Source organism: Vulpes vulpes, chromosome 4, assembly GCF_048418805.1.
Source record: "Vulpes vulpes isolate BD-2025 chromosome 4, VulVul3, whole genome shotgun sequence".
In the NCBI taxonomy this organism is placed as follows: Eukaryota; Metazoa; Chordata; class Mammalia; order Carnivora; family Canidae; genus Vulpes; species Vulpes vulpes.
In genome coordinates, this window is record NC_132783.1 from 18,564,414 (window position 1) to 18,583,693 (window position 19,280).

The following is a 19,280-nucleotide window of genomic DNA, read 5'->3' on the forward strand; positions in this document are numbered from 1 at the left end:
TGAATTCGGAAGCATGACTGAAGAAACCCCTAAATGATAAATGACAGGACAGTCCACACTCGAGTATCAGTAAGCAAGCATGTTAATGATTTATGCACATTACATAATCACAACAGCCATACGACATGTAGCATTGTTACCCCCAATTAATAGATGAGAACACTGAGAATCCGAGACTTGTCATCACTGGGCCCGCCTACCAGGCCGGTTCGCGGCTGGGTCGGATCCGAGCTTGGGAGACCAGTCAGTCCAGCCAACTGAGGGCCCCACGGCCAGCGTTAGGCAGGCGCGGCCACTAACAATTGCTGGAGTTTGACTCCGTCGGTCCTAGAGACAGCCGTGGCCCAGCACCCTCGGGTCACCAAGTGGCCCAGTTTAGAGTCACTAGAAGTTCAGGCCCCGCCTCTTGGGCCGGCGCAGGCGTTTTCCCTCCCGCCGCCTTTCGGCGTTTCTCCGCCCCCGCTCCGTGGCCTTCACGGCTTCCTTCGTTTGTCTGCGACCGTGTCGCCTTGAGTGACGTCACGGGCATCGGCCCTTCCCATTGGCCCATTTCAATAGTCGCGGGATACTTGAACTGCACGAACAGCCGCCGCTCCGGCGGGCTGCTCGCTACATCTCGGGGGCGTCTTTAGCCCTCCACGCCCGGCAGTTCCTGCCTGAGCCTTTCGCAACGTCCTCGGAGCTGCGCGATCCCGAGCGAGCAGGCTGGCCCGGACTGCCGCGGGCGGCTGCGGCTGGAGCTTTTCTCGGCGGGGTCGGCGGGACGCAGTACACGCTGCTTGGCGCCGCAGGCTGATCCCGCCGCGACCCGGGGAGCAGTGATGTTGGGCAGCTCGGAGCCTGGGCCTGAGGCCCGCGAGGCGGGCTCGTCGCTGCTAACGTTGCAGCATACGGCGCTCCAGGAGGATCAGGAGAACATCAACCCCGAGAAGGCGGCGCCCGCCCAGCAGCCCCGGACCCGGGCCGGGTTGGCGGTCCTGAAGGCCGGGAACCAGCGCGTCCCAGCGCCGCAGCAGAGGCCCAAGACACGGCGGGTAAAGAGATGAACGATATCTGCAGGCGAGGAGGGCCGAGCGGGAGTTTTGCACGAGGTTTAAGCAGGCCGGGGAGCGTGGCGAGAAAGCATCTTCCGAGCTGTTGTAAGGGAGGCCTGGGTCTGCAGTCCCCTTGATGCCTAGTGTTCTGGCGCCGGGGATGCCACGTAAATCTTTCCCATAGCTCTTTTCGCCAGCGCTGTGTGTTTTGCTGCCTGTCTGCTCTTTATTTGGCATATTTTTCGATAGAAAATGAGGGTCAGACCGAGCCCCACGACGTATGTCCGCGCTTTCCTCGCCGCTTTAAACCCCAGGCACTGCCCTAGGATCTGGACCCCCTTCCTGCTCGCCATTTGGTTAAGATTACCTTTACTTTAGGAAAGAGTATAAAAAATAATTTGCTTTTACTAAATTCCGCCATTTTACCGGATTTGCTCTGTTGCTCCACCCTGGGGCCAAAGCGGTGAACCAACACCTCTTTGCCGGCTCTCCTAAACTTGTCATCATTCAGCCTGCCACCCCACTCATCTTGTGGCCTTGATTAGTTTTGCATAAATGCATTTAGTGTGATTCTATAACTTATGTAGAAATGCCGCTAACGAACTTGAACATCCCTTTCTTCAGCTATTCAAACTTTACTGCCTGGATTTTGTCCCAGATAGTTTAATTTCCTGAGAGTATTTGGGAGTGAAAACAGAAACTGAGAACCGTAAGGGGAAGAAAGCAAGCAGAACTCCATTTAATAGGCTCAAAGCTAGCTATTCATTTCTTTTTAGGTTGCACCTCTTAAGGATCTTCCTATAAATGATGAACAAGTCACTGTTCCTCCCTGGAAAGCAAACAGTAAACAGCCTGCATTTACCATTCATGTGGATGAAGCAGAAGAGACTCAGAAGAGGCCAGCCGAATCTAAAAAAACAGAACATGAAAATGTCCTGGCTTTTAATTCAGCTATTACTCTACCTGGACCAAGAAAACCACTGGTACCTCTTGATTATCCAATGGATGGTAGTTTTGGTAAGTTTTAAAGAACATCTGTATCAAATAAATGTAATCCTAAAGTGATTATGGATTAAGGATAGTTTCATTTTAAGACATTATTTTACCTGACCCTTACTATATAATGAATTTGGTGTAATGTAACAAAGTTTAGAAAGGGTATGATTCATCTCCGATCTCACAGCTCATACATTGACCTAGTGACCTATAAATCGTAACTGGGTGCTCCTTCCTTCCCATATTACCGCCAATCACATCAATTTAATTAGATCTCAAACCCTTATTTTAATCTGACCCTGGAAATGTTTGCCTGCTTGGGAGAATAGATTTGAACCGTATTCATAAAACTCACTTTATACATACCACTTGAGAGTATTTGAATAGGATACAGCTTTCAATATTGTGATATCTAACATCTCTTACAGTTTAAAATTTTCTGTAAATCCAGTCTGATACCAGAGAGGGACACTGTCCTCCTGTGAGGCAAGAGTTGAATCATGACTGCAGCTAACCACATATAAAATGAAGTAGCTGCTATAAAGCAAGCTCTGCCAACAGTTTATGCGTGCAACTTCTTTACCATATGTAGGTCTGTTGAGTCACTGGATAATTCGTTCGTTTCATCTCATTTAGGTTTTAGTTCTGTTTTGAGAAGTGGTCTGGGAATAGCAGGAAAATCCTTTGGAAATAAAGTAATTTTTGTATTTTTATTGACAATTTCTAACAAATTTTAACCTCACAATGAAACTTGAAAAGAGTAACGAATGATATTCTTTGCCTCAAAAAGTAAGTTAAAATAACAAAACATGAAACATTTTGGTAATTATAGTGTTAATTTGTTTGAATTGCTCATAACAAACCTAATTTTAATTAACATTAACCCCACTTTTAGTTATTGCTACATTGTTCTTTGAATATGTCAGACTTTGGGGTCAGCACTCTTAGGGTAAATAGTACATAATACCACAAAACTTGGATTTTAACGGTCTTTGCAGAATCACTGTGCCATTTGCTCTTCTCTCATGGAATATGATTGATACTTAAACATAATAATACATTTTCAAGCACACTCTTTTAGTGGCCTAGCAGTATTTTCTCTTGTTGATTAAAACCAAGTGGACTGGGGATCCCTGGGTGGCTCAGCGGTTTAGCGCCTGCCTTGGGCCCAGGGTGTGATCCTGGAGTCCCGGGATCAAGTCGCGCGTCAGGCTCCCTGCATGGAGGCTGCTTCTCCCTCTGCCTGTGTCTCTGCCTCTCTCTCTCTCTCTCATGAATAAATAAATACTTAAAAAAAAAAGTGGACTGAGGTACTAAAACTAGAGTGAAATATTCTGTTTCTTTGGCCTGAGAAGCCCTTTTTAGTTGGATGAAGTAAATGCTTTTGAATGGGATGCCTTACAAAGCCAATCAGTTTGGCTATTAATTAGAAAATTAAACGATGAACTTAATCATACTTTTATATTCTCCCAGAGTCACCACATACTATGGATATATCAATTGTATTAGAAGATGAAAAGCCATTGAGTGTCAATGAAGTTCCAGACTACCATGAGGACATTCACACATACCTTAGGGAAATGGAGGTAACAGCTCTGGAATCCAGTTTTTATACTGTTATTCATTGTGGCAAAATGAAACCAAGAGGATGTTTTTAAGTTTTTTAACTGCTACTGGATTATTCTGTTGTATTTGTTAATAGTAGAATAATCTAATTGTAATTTTAACATTATACTAAGTAACTTTCTCAACAGGTTAAATGTAAGCCTAAAGTGGGTTACATGAAGAAACAGCCAGACATCACTAACAGTATGAGGGCTATCCTCGTGGACTGGTTAGTTGAAGTAGGAGAAGAATATAAACTACAGAATGAGACCCTGCATTTGGCTGTGAACTACATTGATAGGTTCCTTTCATCGATGTCTGTGTTGAGAGGAAAACTTCAGCTTGTGGGCACTGCTGCTATGCTCTTGGCCTCGTAAGTCCAACCTGGTTTGTTGGATTGATAACTTCTTGTGTAGGGAAGAAGTTGTGATTTTTAACATTGTGACATTTTAATATACACAAGGCAGAGAGTGACTACTTTAAGGGGTAGCAGTATGAAACAGAGTAAGAAAGTAATGTAGGACATTAATTTTCCCAGATCTAGATTTCAGGGAATTTTCTTGAATGAAGATGGGAGACGGGCTACATTTTAATATGATAGGACTGGATTACCAAGTTTAAAAGTGGTTCCTTCCATCAAAAAGTACTTTCTGGCATAAAATCTTCTCACCATTAAGACATGGAAACTAAATTCAAAAACTAAAAATGTTTATTTTTCTAAGAATTTCCTAAATTTTTAGTTACTTGGTGAACTCTGGCATTGTGGTGGAGTATAGGTTTTGGATTCATTCCATGTATTCTGCTAAAGGGATTTCAGAATTAGATAAACAGCTTGCTTCTCTTTTTGGAAGAACTGATTACTCAAAACTTTTTTCATTGTAGAAAGTTTGAAGAAATATACCCCCCAGAAGTAGCAGAGTTTGTGTACATTACAGATGATACCTATACCAAGAAACAGGTCCTGAGAATGGAGCACCTAGTTTTGAAAGTGCTTGCTTTTGACCTAGCTGCACCAACAGTAAATCAGTTTCTTACCCAATACTTTCTGCACCAGGAGTCTGCCAACTGCAAAGTTGAAAGTTTAGCAATGGTAAGTTCTTTTCATTTTGTTGAATGAAGATTTTTAGGTTACATAGTTTAATTACATAGCTTTGGTCAAGGGATTTAGTATTTCAGGGACAAAGTAGTGTTGCCACATAAAGAGAGCCTACCATTGGCAAAAGAGAACATGAATTGGGAAAGTACCAGGAGTATAGTGGTATAAGGATGAAGTCTTAGGAAATGGTAGCCAGAAGAGTTGTTTTAAAAATTATTAGAAGAGGAAAAAGTACAGGATGAGAATGGAGCAAAAGATAATGGATAACGCTATGGGAGGTTTTTTCTTTGGTTGCCATAGAGCCAGTCTTAAAGAGTGGAAAATGTTAGGGCAGAAGGCAAAAATTTGAGGTTTGAATTCTAGAGCTCTTATAATCATCAAGTGTATTTACTTTTTCATTCCAGTTTTTGGGAGAATTAAGTCTGATCGATGCTGACCCCTATCTAAAGTATCTGCCATCAGTTATTGCTGCAGCAGCCTTTCATTTAGCACTCTACACAGTCACAGGACAGAGCTGGGTATGTATTGCCATGCTTCACATGTCTACCTGGCAACTTGAATATTTAGGCCAGATAAGTTAGATAATTGTACAAGTGTTGCTGGTCTAGAGGTACCTACCTGGAAAAACAGTTCAAAAAAATCTAAGCTGCTTAAAGTTTACCTGTTTAGTAATATGTTTGTTACATAGAAAGCTTAGTTATTGCTTGGATTTGGAAGATGTGACCTGCTACTGACAGGTAAAGTAGTAAATATTGATCAAAGTCAGCATAAAAGATGGATTTACAGCTTGAGAACACTAGAAGATTTGTTAGTTGGAGGTGTTAGTCCTAAATTTAATGAAATTCAAGCTTAATACCAACTACTCATTGTGTTTAGTGTTGCTAAAAACAAAACTCAGTGGTTCTCTACTCCTTTCTCTGCAGCCTGAATCTTTAGTTCAAAAGACTGGATATACCTTGGAAAGTCTTAAGCCTTGTCTCATGGACCTTCACCAGACCTACCTCAGAGCACCACAGCATGCACAACAGTCAATAAGAGAAAAGTATAAAAGTTCAAAGTAAGAATTAACAAATAGGTATTATAAGAAGCTTGCTTTTCCTGGCTACTGTAGGATTCTGAGATCCTTGACATTTTATCAAAGGATTCAAAAGAGGCACAGCCTCCTCTTAGCAGGCCAACTGTTTTGAGCAAGTTGTAGTTAGAGGCTTTATGTTCTCCATTTGAGGGAGGAATGGGACATGCATGCATGCTTTGTGGACCAGTGATTTAATAACCATTAATTCAGAATAGAAATAGCATTTTTGAGTTCCTTATTATATGTATCATTCCATGATCTTATCTGATTAACATTTACTGTTTTTCCCTACTTACAGGTATCATGGTGTTTCTCTCCTCAACCCACCAGAGACACTAAATGTCTAACAGCGAAAGACTGCCTTTATTTTCCAAGATGTAAATCACTCAACGTATATGGTGTACAGTTTTTGTAAGGTTTTAATTTTACAATCATTTCTGAATAGTTATGGTCAAGTACAAATTATGGTATCTATTACTTTTTAAATGGTTTTAATTTGTATATCTTTTGTACATGTAACTATCTTAGTTATTTGGCTAATTTTAAGTGGTTTTGTTAAAGTATTAATGATGCCACCTGTCAGCACAATAAGAGTAAGAACTAATAAATGGATTTGGAAAATTTGGTTTGTAAGTCAAATTGGTTTGACTTTAAGATACCACTCAGAAGAATTAATGTGATTTACTATAGAAGGGGACTGGGAAGGCTTCTCTTGAAATTAAAAATAGTTTTAGCAAAACATTGAAGTTTTAATATTCAGTTTCCTAAGCAACTGGATCAATTTTGTGACTTGAGCATAATTAAGCATATCTGGAATAAATCTGTGCTTATTTATCGGTTGTGATGATCCTGAGAATCTTTCAGCCCTTTGAACACACTATGAAAGTGCTTTTTCTTTCCTCAACTTTTACACTTTACAATTATTTAAAACCTGTTAAGTTGTCCAGAAGGTTAATATTTTAAAGCATAATGTAAAACGCTATGTAAAGAATCAACTAGATTTTATAATGGATTTGTGAGTAGAAAAATACCCAAAGTTATTAGCACTGAATAAATATCCTTTTAATAGTTATATATACAAACATACAACTCTATGCACTTCAATTAGCAGCTCTCTTCTTTTTTCTCTTTTTCACCGGCTTTTTACTTGGTGCTTTTTCTTGTTTTGCACTGATGGTTTGTGTTCTGTGAATAAAATAATTAACAGTTTACTAACAGTATTAGCATTATAAAGCTGAGACCATGGATGGTTTACCAGACTTACACCATTTGCTCATTAAATTTTGGACCACCAAAATAGAAGGCCTTATTTTTTTTCCTAGTAGAACATACAACATTTGCCAATTATGAGAATAAAATGAGGTAACTTTAAAGGCATCCATCCAGTTTTTCAGTAAGAACAGCTGGAATTTGAATAAAATAGGGGTGTCTTTGTTTATAGTAGAATGAGAATAAAACCACAGAAGTCTTGAGTATGTGTATACATTTGAAATAAACCAGAAATTTGTTACCTTATTTTCTTTGGGTTCTTGTCTGGTTCTAAAATGATCATTTCTTCTTCTTCACTGTCTGAGAGTACTATAGGGGCATCTTTAAGAAAATAATTAAGAAATTAAGGAAACTATATATATATAAGTATAATCACGTGGAAAATTTCTATATGGGTTTATGTCAGCAGTTCTGATACTCTGTTTGCATACAAATAGCCCCAACTATTCTGGAGTTTACAGAACTACTTGGTTCTTTCCTTCCCTAAAGTAACTCCTTGGAGCTCTGAAAAATAACATACTTCTTTCCTAAAAATTCTGTAATTATATGACTACTTTGTACATGTCATAATGGGGCAAAATCTGTATCTTCTATTCTGGAAGGAAAATACAAAAAAACAATTATTGGGTCAAAGGTATATGCGTTCTAAAAAATTTATTGCTAAATCCACCCAAAATACTGTTCCAATTTAAATGAAAAACCTGTTTTTCCTATATGCACCCTTGCCAATGGTGGTTTTTAAGATTTTATCTAAGAGCAGAGGAAGAGAGACTCTGAACTGAGGATGAAGTCCCACATGGGGCTTGATCCCAAACCTGAGTCAAAACCAGTCAGACTTTACCTGCTGAGCCACTAGGTGCCCCAATTTTTAATATTCTCTGATAGAAATCTCTGCTTTGAATTTATTCTGATAGTAACTAGAAATCTCTCCTTTGAATTTATTTGTTACCACTAGAGTTGCCCATTAAATATATTACTGGCCATTTATATCTGAGAATTACTTTGTATCATTTGCCAATTTTTCTCCTGAGCCTTAATAATATATATACAATGTGGATTAGCCCTCTTTCTAGTTGGCATATCAATTCTTTATAGTTTTCAGTTAAGTTTCTTTTTAGTGTTTATATGCTTTAGAAAGACTTTACCTGTTTTTATCCTACCAATTATCTTAGGTCTACTTTCATTCAGTTGAAAATATTACTCTTCCAAGCAGTAACTGAATGTTTAGCTATTAATCTTACTAATCTTAGAAAAATATTTCAAAAATATGTAAAAAGAGGCCCATGCAAAGATGCTTTACTCTAGCACTGTAACAGAAAATGGTAACATTTATCAACAAGGGAATTTTATTAAGCCAACTTAGTTAACGTCAAAGCTAGAATTCAATGCAGCATTTAAAAATGTGGCTGATGACATGAAAAAGTTCTAAGGATTCATTCACAGTCCCTGTGTTTAAGCAGCTTATTCTGCTGTAAATACACAGTAAATAAATACATGGAACAAGGTCTGGAAGAATAATACCAAAAGAAGTAACCACTGGGAAAGCTGAATAAGGCTCCCAATCAATGGGAATTATTTTTCCTCACAAAACACCCCAGCAGGGCAGCCCCGGTGGCTCAGCGCAACCGCCTTTGGCCCAGGGCATGATCCTGGAGTCGGGGACGGAGTCCCACATCGGGCTCCCTGCAGGGAGCCTGCTTCTCCCTCTGCCTGTGTCTCTGCCTCTGTGTCTCTCATAAATAAATAAAATCTTAAAAAACAAAACAAAACAAAAAAGACCACCCCAGCAGCCTCTCAGTAATGTGTATAGATTATAACTTCTTTCCTTGAAGGTAGGCAGGTATGTGCATTCCATACCTAAACGGTATCACCTAATTTTTTTTAGCCAGATTTTAATAATTACACCCTTTAGTTCTCTGCCAGCCTACTTGCTACATCCAACCTTGTAGGATAAGTTTTACCACATAAAAAAAGCCCAATTCATGATTATTATGGGCTAAGCAAGAATTTGGTTTTACTAACAGTAAAAGTTAAAACAATTTTCTCCAGTTCTACGGCTTTCAGAATGCAAAGAATATCTTATCCAGGACTACCAGTATTCTAAGCAATTCTAGAATTTTGTATGTTCTAATACTGCTCTATTAACAGCCATACATGGCTGTTTACTTTTCTATTAACTAAAATTAAGATTTAGAATTTAATTTTCTGTCACAAACCACATTTCAAATGTTCAATATCTGCATGTGGCTAGTGGCTATTATACTGAACAGTGTACATAAAGATTTCTAACATTACAGACAGTTCCACTTGGACAGCTCTAATACATGTTATATGGGCTTTTTATATTTGAGTCTAGAAATTACAAAGAGAAAATAGCATGCAGGAATGAATCCTTAAGAAACCCATCCCTTTAAAACTGGCCAGATATAAAAGGAAAAAAGAACAAAACATTTTTAAACTAAAAATGCCACTACATACAAAAGAGTACCACTACTCCACAAAGATAAGCACATTATTTTAGAAAAGAATTGGGGTTAAATATTAACAGATTCAAACCACAAAATATTTGGCTCCTCTGAAAAAGGAACTGCTAATAAAAGAGCTGTAATACACATAATATATTACATAAAAGCCATAAAGTGTTACCTACCTTGGCTCCCAATATTGGAGACTTCTACTCCAGTGTCCATTTTTATAGTATCAAGAATGATAGCTTCATCAGTGCCATCTTCATCCTCCTCTTCCTTCTCAGACTCTTCAAGATCACCCCAGGAGTTTTCTATTCCCTCTCCAATTTGGGCAGTTCCAGGAGTCCAAAGCACAGGATTAGAAACACTTAACAAGTTAAGAAAACTATGAATAACAAATGCTGTGATTTGATGCAGTGTTGAAAAAAGATGAGAGTAAAAGTTTTAAGACTGAAATGTGCATCATTTGTGCAAAATTTCACTAATAGCTGCGCTATGGATGGCTGAACAATGAGAAAGAAAGAAAAAACATGTAACTGAGGTAAGATTTTATGGAAACAATGGTGAGAAATACTGAGACATACTGGCTCTCAACAGTTCCAATCATAAATCTGGCAAGTGTATGAAAAATTTCCAAGAACAATGTGTAACAGTATATATAATGCTTGATTATGCCAATGAGATTAAAGAATAATTTTCCAAAGGAAAATAAAATGCTGTAAATTGGCTAAGAGAAAATTTTCTGTTTTTGTAGGATAGATGAAGAGGTGGATATTATGTCAGACTTAAGACTAGTCACTGTCTTGTATCTTAAATGTGTTCTCTATCAAAGCAGTGTTTCAGAAGGTAAACCTCAGTATGTACACCCTTCACATATACCTAATACTGCCAAAAGTGTTATGAATCATGTTACTGAAAAAATCATCCAATAAAGATACACTTCCGAAGGAGGTTCAGCTTCAGCAATAATTTCTTCTGCTTTCTCTTCTACATCGGAGGTATCAATAGGGGCCTTCTCCATTTTAAATGCTGTGATTCTTTGACTTGCTATGGACTCTGCAAAGCCAAATTTTCCACCTTCTTTCCTGTGTGGGTTTTATTTGGGAGTGGGAGGCATGGAGGAGGGGGGTATGATAATGGAAGAGAAAACAGGAAGGGAAAAGTTAACTATTTCATCCTTTTGATGGAGGAGAAACATTGGAAAAAAACTAACTTAACCTCAACCAATTTATTATGCTTATCAAAAGTAATAATTAAAAAGAAAGTTACTATAATTACCATTTATTGAACCATGTGCCAAGCAAGTGTTAAGTGCTCTAAGTATATTATTCTTTAATCCTTAAGTCAGCCCTACCAAGTAAGTCTTATCTCCCATATTTCAGAAGACTTGGAAGTGCTACGTTATAGAAGCAGCAGAGTGTCAACCCACTTTGTGTTTCTTCTGTTAATTTGAGCTACCAGATCCCTTTTTTTCCTGAAGAAAATGATACTTTTTTTAAAGAAAAATATATGGCTTCTCAATACAGACTATATTTAAATTGGAATACAACACTTCAACTTAGATTAACAGATAAGGAAAAATGGGAGTGCGAAAATTATATTGTTACCCTTGTGCAAGAAAAGTCCCTAACAGAAAAATCTGTTAAAAATAAAAAGACCATTTAGTTTTAAACTTACCTAACCTTCTGGTCATTCTCCAAAGCCTTCTGTATTAGTTCTGTAATTTCCAGTACTTTCACACCAGCTATTTTACTACATCTCAAAACCTATTTATAAAAGTGCATTCTGTTATTTAAAGACAACAAACCACACAGCTTTCTCTAACAAAGCTATAAACATGAGAATAGTTTTTCTACTTTTATAATTTAAGCCTGACCTTTTCAAATATGAAAATACAGTATAAACACAAATTAATGCAAAATGTGAGAGCTGTTTTAAAATGTCTGAAGGATTATCATGTTAAGAAAACAGACTCAAGGGATCCTGGGTGGCTCAGTGATTGAGCATCTGCCTTCAGCTCAGGGTATGATCTTGGGGTCCTGGGATCGAGTCCCGCATTGGGTTCCCCATGGGGAGCCTGCTTCTCCCTCTCTGCCTCTCTCTCTCTGGGTGTCTCATGAATAAATAAAATCTTTAAAAAAAAAAAAAAAAAAAGACTCAAAAACTTCCCTGACAGTGCAAACGATACCACTGAAAAGGCCACACACATACATTATATACTCAGGGATACACTAACTACCTTTCTATGTGAGTGATTCAAAGCATTGGTTCAAGACATGGCTGCAGTATCCCCTGGGAAATTTTTATAAAGCAAAGACTCCCAGGCCTCAGTGATCTAATGGATCAGAATCTCTGCAAATAGGGATCTGGTAATGGTCATAATACTGGTAATAGAAACTAACATTTTACGGCATACTTAATATATGCTACTACCCAGTGCAAGGTACCCATGTGTTTATCCTTACATTCTTTAACAAGGTGTCGACAATAACATTATTCTTGGTTTTGCAGATAAAGAACCCAAGGCACAAAGATATGAAATTATTTGCAAAAGGTCAATTAGTATAAGGCAGAACTAGAATTCCAACTAAAGCAGCCATGTGCCCCATCTGTGCTATATGCTAATCTATTTTCTAGAAGCCTTCATGGGAATCTGATACATAGCTGGATTTGAGAACTACTGCTTATTGAACCCAACTTCTGGAAATAAAATTAACTTTTTACCTAATTCCTTCCTTCCTTCCTTCCTTCCTTCCTTCCTTCCTTCCTTCCTTCCTTCCTCCTCCCTCCCTCCCTCCCTCCCTCCCTTCCTTCCTTCCTTCCCCTTTTTTGGAATAGGAATACAAATCTCTTTCCTCACTGGGAAGAAAAGTGTTCCTTTATGTTGAAGGGTCATACCCTGGAGAGCCATACATGGGAGCAGCAAGGAAGACTGGTAGCCATCAGTCAACAGAATGTAATAATATTGAAACCAGATTCTAACATCACCTGGAATCAATCACTGAAAATATCTTTGATGGCTTTTAGTTAAAAAGCAAGCAAAAACAAAACAAAACAAAAAATAAGAACAAGCTTCTAAAAAGAAGAGACCTATCCTTAATAGGACATTAATCAAAGCACTAACTTGATCTTTCAGCAGCATTATCCCACCACTGGATTGGATAGTACAAATCTCTCGATGCTTGTTCATGGCAATCACCAGCAGGCCATCCATTACACGTTCTTCTCGTTCATTGGGATCCACCAATAAATATGTGCTGAAATGAATGTTAAATGGACCTGAGCAAATCTGAGGTTGAATGCTTATCAATCTTAAGATAATATTTTTAAAAGATAGTATTAATAAAGTCAATGTGGTGAAGGTCTGAACCTATAGATGTGAATCCCTTTAATGGGAGAAGAAATGAGAATTACAGTTTTTATGAACAAAATAAATGCTAAGTGGGTTATCACTAGCTATTACAGGAAAATCACTTAAGTTCATATTGGTTTTTTTTTTTAAATAATATATAATCTAAACCTAATGCTATCACTTTGGTTAAATGACTTGTGGCTTATCAATAAAACCTTAGATGGGGCGCCTGCGTGGCTCAGTCAGTTAAGCATCTGCCTTCGTCTCAGGTCATGATCTCAGGGTCCTAAAACTGAGTCACAGGTCAGGCTACCCACTCAGCAGGGAGTCAGCTTCTCCCTCTCCCACTGCCCCCCTCCAATAGTGCACACAAGCATTCTCATAAATTTTAAAATATTTTTGAAAACTTAGATAACATTAATTTTTAAATTTTAAATGTTACCTAGTGTGTTGCAGATTATGAAGTTCTTCTAGGTTTAGCTAATGGCTCATTAAAAAAATACTATTGGCCTTTAGTCACATGTGACTATTAAGCCTCTGAAGTGTGCTAGTCCAAATCAGGATGTACAGGAGTGAAAAAAACTAGACTTCAAAGACTTAGTAGAAATACAAGAATGTAAAATATCTCATGAATAATTTTATATTAAATATTAAGGTAATAGTTTACACATAAGTAAAGTAAAATATATATAAAAATTAATTTTCCCTCTTTCTTCTTACTTTTAATGTGGCTACTGGAAAACTTAAAATTACATGTACTGCTCATGTTGTGTTTTTACTGGAGAGTGCTGGTCTATATCCCACTAATGAAATTCTGCACTACAATGACTAAAAGTTGAAGAGTTCCCTTGTTTTTAGTCATAAGATTGTTAAAACATCTGATTTATACCTCCCTTTGTTTCTGAAGAGATTTAAGGTTCAAATTTTCATTTAAAGGCACCATAACATGAACCATAAAAACCTCCAGTTTTTCTGCTGTAGAAAGTTAGCAGTGAACTGTGAAGAAACTACTAAAGAGCTAAAACTAGATTTATCCCATCTGTGAACCATTACTCCTTGTAACCTGCTCCTACAACCACTCCATCTAATATGCTCCAAAGTCCCATCTTTCATTAACCTACAGTAATTCTCACCCTACTCTCCCAAATTAGAGTCTAGCACACAACTCTATTAACATCTATGCATCTCTAGCACCACCATGCTGCAGTAACTTTATAAGTATCCTTTGAAAAGTGTTGTGAACTCTCTTCATTATAGAAGAGTTTGTCACTTCTATTGAGAATGCTCTTTGCCAACTAATGCTCTTCCAAGGAAAGAAAAAAGGTGCTTTAATATTAAAGGAGGTATTTGTTCCTTTGTCCAGGGAACATTTGAACAGAACAAAAAAGTTCCTAGCTGTATGTACGATTTCAGCCCATGACAAGAATGAGACTTACCCTTGCTGGAAGAAGGCAAAACTGACACAGATGGGCATGTGGTGGATGCTTAAAGGTACAGGATCACGCTCTTCAGGTGTATACTGTTTGAAAATAAAAATTCCTTTAATCCTCAGTTAAGTACCTAAATAACTCTTTTACAATTACCTATTTGACTTTGCCACTCATGTTCCTTAGAACTTGATACATACGTCAAAAAGGTTTTTTAATGTATAAATAACATAAAATCCATTAACAATGAATGAATATTATGGATAAATATTGTTTGTAGTACTTTATAGTTCTGTAATCCAGTGTTTTGACTTTTCCATTATCCCACCAAATCTTAAGCTTATTTGCAGTCACTTCTCCCACTCCCGGGCACGAGCATTCCATGCAAGTAGAATCAAGTAATTTTGTCTTTTACATGTGCTTCTTTTGAAGTTAGCGTGTTTCATCCATCTTGTATATGTATCACTACTTTGGTTCTTTTTACTGCTGAATACTATTTCACTGCATAGATATAGCACAATTTGTTTTTCAACTTAGCAGTTGATGAACATTTGGATTGTTTCCAGTTTTGTGCTATGACTAATGCTGTCATTCACCATTCCCATGAAAGTCTCTGACTGAAAATGCCCTATCTTTTCTCCTGAGTAGATTCCCAGGCATGGAATTGTTGGGCTGTATAAATTGACACTTATCTTTTTAAGAAACTGCCAAACTCTTCCAACGTGGCTATATAGTCTAGGTTACCACTAGCAATAACTCTACAATATTTTTAAATTGATCACTCTCTCTTTTACTTCCTCATACCAATTCCCTTCTCTAAAGGAACATGTCTCTGTAGTTAAGAAACCTTTGTCTGTACACTAAGTCGTTAGAGCCTAGCCTATTGCCTAAAAGCAGCACATGAACACCTAACTGCTCAGAAATTTGGGCATCTGATGTTTCCTTTCACAACTGTAAGACTCAAACTATCCAAAGTGTACTTTCATTATTCCAGCATGAATTCAAATATAAATTGAAATTAACATACTGAACACAAAAGAGAGGGGCAACGTAAAGACTATATGTCAACAGTTTTCAAAATGTAGCCCTAACAGTGGCAGCATCATTATCACCTAGAAACTCTGTTAGAAGTACTTTGTAGGTTCTACCCCTACCCTACTCTGAGGGTAGAGCATAGCAGTATGTTTTAATGAGTCTTCTAGTTGTTTCTGATGGACTTTCGCCAGAGAGTAAGCACAAGTATCTCAACATGCTGCGAATCATGTATCTCTCACACATGTGGCTCCTCAACATAAATCAACCACTTCATCTCATGCTCAATCCCAAGAAAAAGTCATCTAGTTTTATCCTAGAAAACCAAGACAGGGTGTGCTTTTATTGACAGATACTTTAATACAAGAGATGGAAGAGATTTCAAGGACAATTTTGACCATATATCATTTTTGCCTTATCAACAAATATTAGAACATACTTAATTACCATCTACAATAAGAATTCACTAATAACAAGTTGCCTACACATCAAGGATACTCATTCATTTATAGGAAGAAAACTGGCTTAAATTACGGGAGCTTACCAGTGTTACTTCTTCTCCTTGGACAGAGACATCAGGTCTTCGGAAGTGGCACAAGGCTACAATTGCAGCAATGCTGGCAGCGTCAATAATATTCCCATCATGATTTAATAAATGTAGATCCACACGTATTTGCCAAACCTGAATGTGAATTTAAAACAAAAATAAATCCTAACTGATCACAACCAGTGGGTAGTTATAAGCAAAGTAATACTGTGTGCAAATTTTTCTCTTGCTGTTAAAACATGCAGTTACTCCTATTCTACCAATAAGATGTATTAAGAGAAATGTTAAGCCAGGCCAACATCTGAAGTACCAATAGTTCACCTTTCTATGAGTCATCTGACAACAGTAAAATATACTCTCTAAATAAACAGAACCACTACACAATAGTACTAAGATTTTCCCAACCCTAAATATATTTTTATTGTGTCTCCTAACTTAAAAACCTCAAACTCTTAGGTTTTACTTGACAATATTTATAATAATACTACAAGTAATTCAAATAGAAAGTATTATATTCAAGGATAGAATGTGGAAAGTGACTTCTCCAGAAACAAAAAAGATAGTCAAAATACCCTAATCAAGGGTAAAGTTCTAAAACATCATCATGCACACAATTCATTGAGAGCAGTATTTCCTTTTTTTTTTTTTTTTTTTTTTTAAATTTTTATTTATTTATGATAGTCACACACAGAGAGAGAGAGGCAGAGACATAGGCAGAGGGAGAAGCAGGCTCCATGCATCGGGAGCCCGACGTGGGACTCGATCCCGGGTCCCCAGGATCGCGCCCTGGGCCAAAGGCAAGCGCTAAACCGCTGCGCCACCCAGGGATCCCCCGAGAGCAGTATTTCCAATGTTAGTCTGTCACTGCCTCCTCGTGTAGCCCTACATAAGTCAATAAACCTACACAAAAGGATTTAATCGGTTCTTCAGTTCTTTCATTCGTAAAAAGGGAACACATTACCTGCTTCTATCAACCCAAAGAACATAAGAAAATAGAATATATGAAAAACCACAAGTTCTTTAAATAACACATTTTTATACACATCTAGATTGATACTTTCACTGAGGTTTATTGTCTCTTCAGAGAGAGATGACATTAAATTCTATCGGTAGCACTCAGGAACATTTTAAGTGAAGTGAGTCAGTATAAAACTAAGTTAACAGAAGCTCTGAGAATAAAAGTACAGATACAGGAATCCATGAATCAACAATACTCAACCTAAGATTAAGAATTTTGGGCATATTCCCCACCTTTTCACCAGCAACAACACAGAGAGATTCAGTGTCTATACACTTCGAATTTCTTAGACATCTTTCCAAGAGTCGATTCAACTTCACCAAGAGATCTGACTGCCTATGAAAATAGGAATGGGCTAATGTCATGAAATATAACACCAGGCATTAAAACAATAGCTCACTGCTGTTAGGTTCTCCTCTGGCTAAAGCAGCTTTAAAAAAAAGGTTTAAATACCTTCCAGGTTCAAAAGCTGGAGCAGCCATCTGAGAGAGTTCAAGGTTAAAAAAAAGAATACCTTCTGTTGCCCTATTGAGTTTTGGAGAAACAAGTTCACAGGAAACCTGTCCAAGAACTCTGTAAAGATAAAGCACAAATCTGTTAACTAAATATATCTCCTTTCCAATTAAAAATTAACCTAAAACAGATACCAATTAAGTTTTGATCTTACTCTGAGTAATCACACACTCAGTATGATGTACTATTAGAGGCTGAAATCACAAATAGAGTTTAGAATATATACAGAAATAAAACACATATTGGTGTACTCAAAAAGATGGTAAGAAAAAACAACTCTTCCTATAATACTATTCCATAGATTTTATTTTTAAAAATCAATGATCTTTGCTTTTCTAAAACAACTATTTATTAACACAAGATGGCATGAAAACTTGAGATTTCTTAAGAGTTTTCATATGGCATGGTTGGCTAACGTTACCCGAACAATATTTTTACAGCTTCCAAATGAATATTAAAAACCTAATTCTCATGTCAGAAAAATGAGAAAAGTAGGACCATTTAATGGGAAGTAAGGGAAACAAATTCAGGGCAATTACTGCTGGCTGTACATATGACTTGAAGAGATCAGAAAACTACGTGATACTCATGGGATGAAAAATACATTTCATGATACTCATGGGACGAAAAATACGTTTATGGTTAAAAATCTTAAATGTGAACTATATATCCCCAAAACTCTCGCATTTAAGAAAATATACTTATTCTGGCAGCAAAACATCTTTGTTTCTTAGTCTGTGCACACTTCTTAGCTGCTTTGTAAACAACTGATTCAGTAAGGTTCTTTTAAACTTCTCCCTGTTGGGCTTTCATCTAATTCGAATCCTTTATTACCTTGTCTTCCCAAGCTCCACAATACAGCACCCATAATCTGTTCCAAATGAGATCTTTATGTTCCTATAATCATAGGTTTGTCTGCCATCCAGCCGCTGTAAGCAGAACATTCATTCGTTTATTCCTTCAACAAGTATTTATTGAGCAGCTACTCTATGCCGGGCTAAACATGGGGCGGGGGGGGGGGGGGGGGGGGGGCGCGGCGGCGATTCCTAACCACTCCCCCCTCCCATCGGAAAGTGGGATCTCGGTCCCTGAGCACTAATAGTTGCTGGTGTGATTCCAGCTTTGAACCCAACTGAAGCCAAGAAAACAAACAAACAAACTTGAGGGATTGGGGCATTTCCCCTCAGGGGCTCTCCCCCCACCTCGTACCTGTCCCCCCCCTCCCCGCCCCCGGGCCTGCGAAGGCCAGCTCTGTTGGACCCCTCACCCCTCCGCCCCCCCGGACCCCCTCGCCACCCCAACCTCCCCCCCCCCGGCCTGCGAAGACCAGCTTCGTTGGACCCCCTCACCCCTCCGCCCCCCCGCCCCCCCCACCCATCCCGTAACCTCCCTACCCCCCACCCCCCCACCCCGGGGCCTGCGAAGGCCAGCTCCGTTGGACCCCTCACCCCTCCGCACCCCCCGGACCCCCTCGCTCCCCTAACCTCCCCCCCGCGGCCTGCGAAGGCCAGCTCCGTTGGACGCTTCACCCCTCCTCCCCCCCGGACCCCACTCGCCCACCCCGTAACCTCCCTACCCCCCGCCCCGCCCACCCCCGCGCCTGCGACTGCCAGCTCGGTTGGTCCAAGCCGGAAGGCTGCCGGCGGCCGTGCGACCAGACCGCCCTCGCACCGCGAAGCTCTCCGGGGCCATTTACCTTCTTCTCCTCGATGGCGCGGAGTAGGAAACGGCGCTCACAATTTGAAAGTGGTGTCTCCTTCATGCTGCAGGCACACGGAACACACCAGCACCGGAATCCGCTGGGAAAAGTGATCTGGATCCCCCTTCACGCGCGCCCCGTGGGCTCCG

The 19,280-nt window shown here is 38.9% G+C and overlaps 3 protein-coding genes across 4 annotated transcripts in view; 2 read left to right on the top strand and 1 right to left on the bottom strand.

Annotated features, from left to right (window-relative positions):
* BBS7 (Bardet-Biedl syndrome 7) overlaps positions 1 to 1,890 on the top strand; it is a 39,011-nt gene extending 37,121 nt beyond the window's left edge. The window contains exon 20 of one of the 2 annotated variants that reach the window (XM_026016806.2): positions 1,811 to 1,890. The gene's annotated coding sequence lies outside the window, so the exon portion shown is untranslated. Of the gene's footprint in view, positions 1 to 153; positions 250 to 1,810 lie in introns of those variants that run through there. The other variant, XM_026016807.2, reaches the window with a different exon arrangement.
* On the top strand, positions 245 to 7,321 carry CCNA2 (cyclin A2). The gene is made up of 8 exons (XM_026016810.2): positions 245 to 1,034; positions 1,811 to 2,051; positions 3,504 to 3,616; positions 3,785 to 4,008; positions 4,518 to 4,725; positions 5,136 to 5,249; positions 5,655 to 5,788; positions 6,105 to 7,321. The coding sequence occupies exons 1-8, from the start codon at positions 822 to 824 to the stop codon at positions 6,151 to 6,153; spliced, it is 1,296 nt and encodes a 431-aa protein (XP_025872595.1). The 5' UTR covers positions 245 to 821; the 3' UTR covers positions 6,154 to 7,321.
* On the bottom strand, positions 6,844 to 19,270 carry EXOSC9 (exosome component 9). Its single transcript, XM_026016809.2, has 12 exons — positions 19,129 to 19,270; positions 18,267 to 18,361; positions 17,373 to 17,492; positions 17,153 to 17,255; positions 15,899 to 16,036; positions 14,332 to 14,414; positions 12,668 to 12,800; positions 11,221 to 11,309; positions 10,482 to 10,628; positions 9,726 to 9,910; positions 7,318 to 7,396; positions 6,844 to 6,991 (listed from the first exon to the last, which is right to left on the bottom strand). The coding sequence occupies exons 1-12, from the start codon at positions 19,192 to 19,194 to the stop codon at positions 6,907 to 6,909; spliced, it is 1,323 nt and encodes a 440-aa protein (XP_025872594.1). The 5' UTR covers positions 19,195 to 19,270; the 3' UTR covers positions 6,844 to 6,906.
* Between the last annotated feature and the right edge of the window lie 10 nt (positions 19,271 to 19,280).

Excerpts from the sequence above, each read along its gene's own strand:
- CCNA2 (XM_026016810.2), top strand. The coding sequence starts at position 822 with ATGTTGGGCAGCTCGGAGCCTGGGCCTGAGGCCCGCGAGGCGGGCTCG. Across the intron at positions 4,009-4,517 it reads GCTGCTATGCTCTTGGCCTC|AAAGTTTGAAGAAATATACC; the intron begins GTAAGTCCAACC and ends TTTTCATTGTAG. Across the intron at positions 5,789-6,104 it reads GAAAAGTATAAAAGTTCAAA|GTATCATGGTGTTTCTCTCC; the intron begins GTAAGAATTAAC and ends CCCTACTTACAG.
- EXOSC9 (XM_026016809.2), bottom strand. The coding sequence starts at position 19,194 with ATGAAGGAGACACCACTTTCAAATTGTGAGCGCCGTTTCCTACTCCGC. Across the intron at positions 18,362-19,128 it reads GCGCCATCGAGGAGAAGAAG|CGGCTGGATGGCAGACAAAC; the intron begins GTAAATGGCCCC and ends TTCTGCTTACAG. Across the intron at positions 10,629-11,220 it reads GAGAATGACCAGAAGGTTAG|GAAAGAAGGTGGAAAATTTG; the intron begins GTAAGTTTAAAA and ends AAACCCACACAG.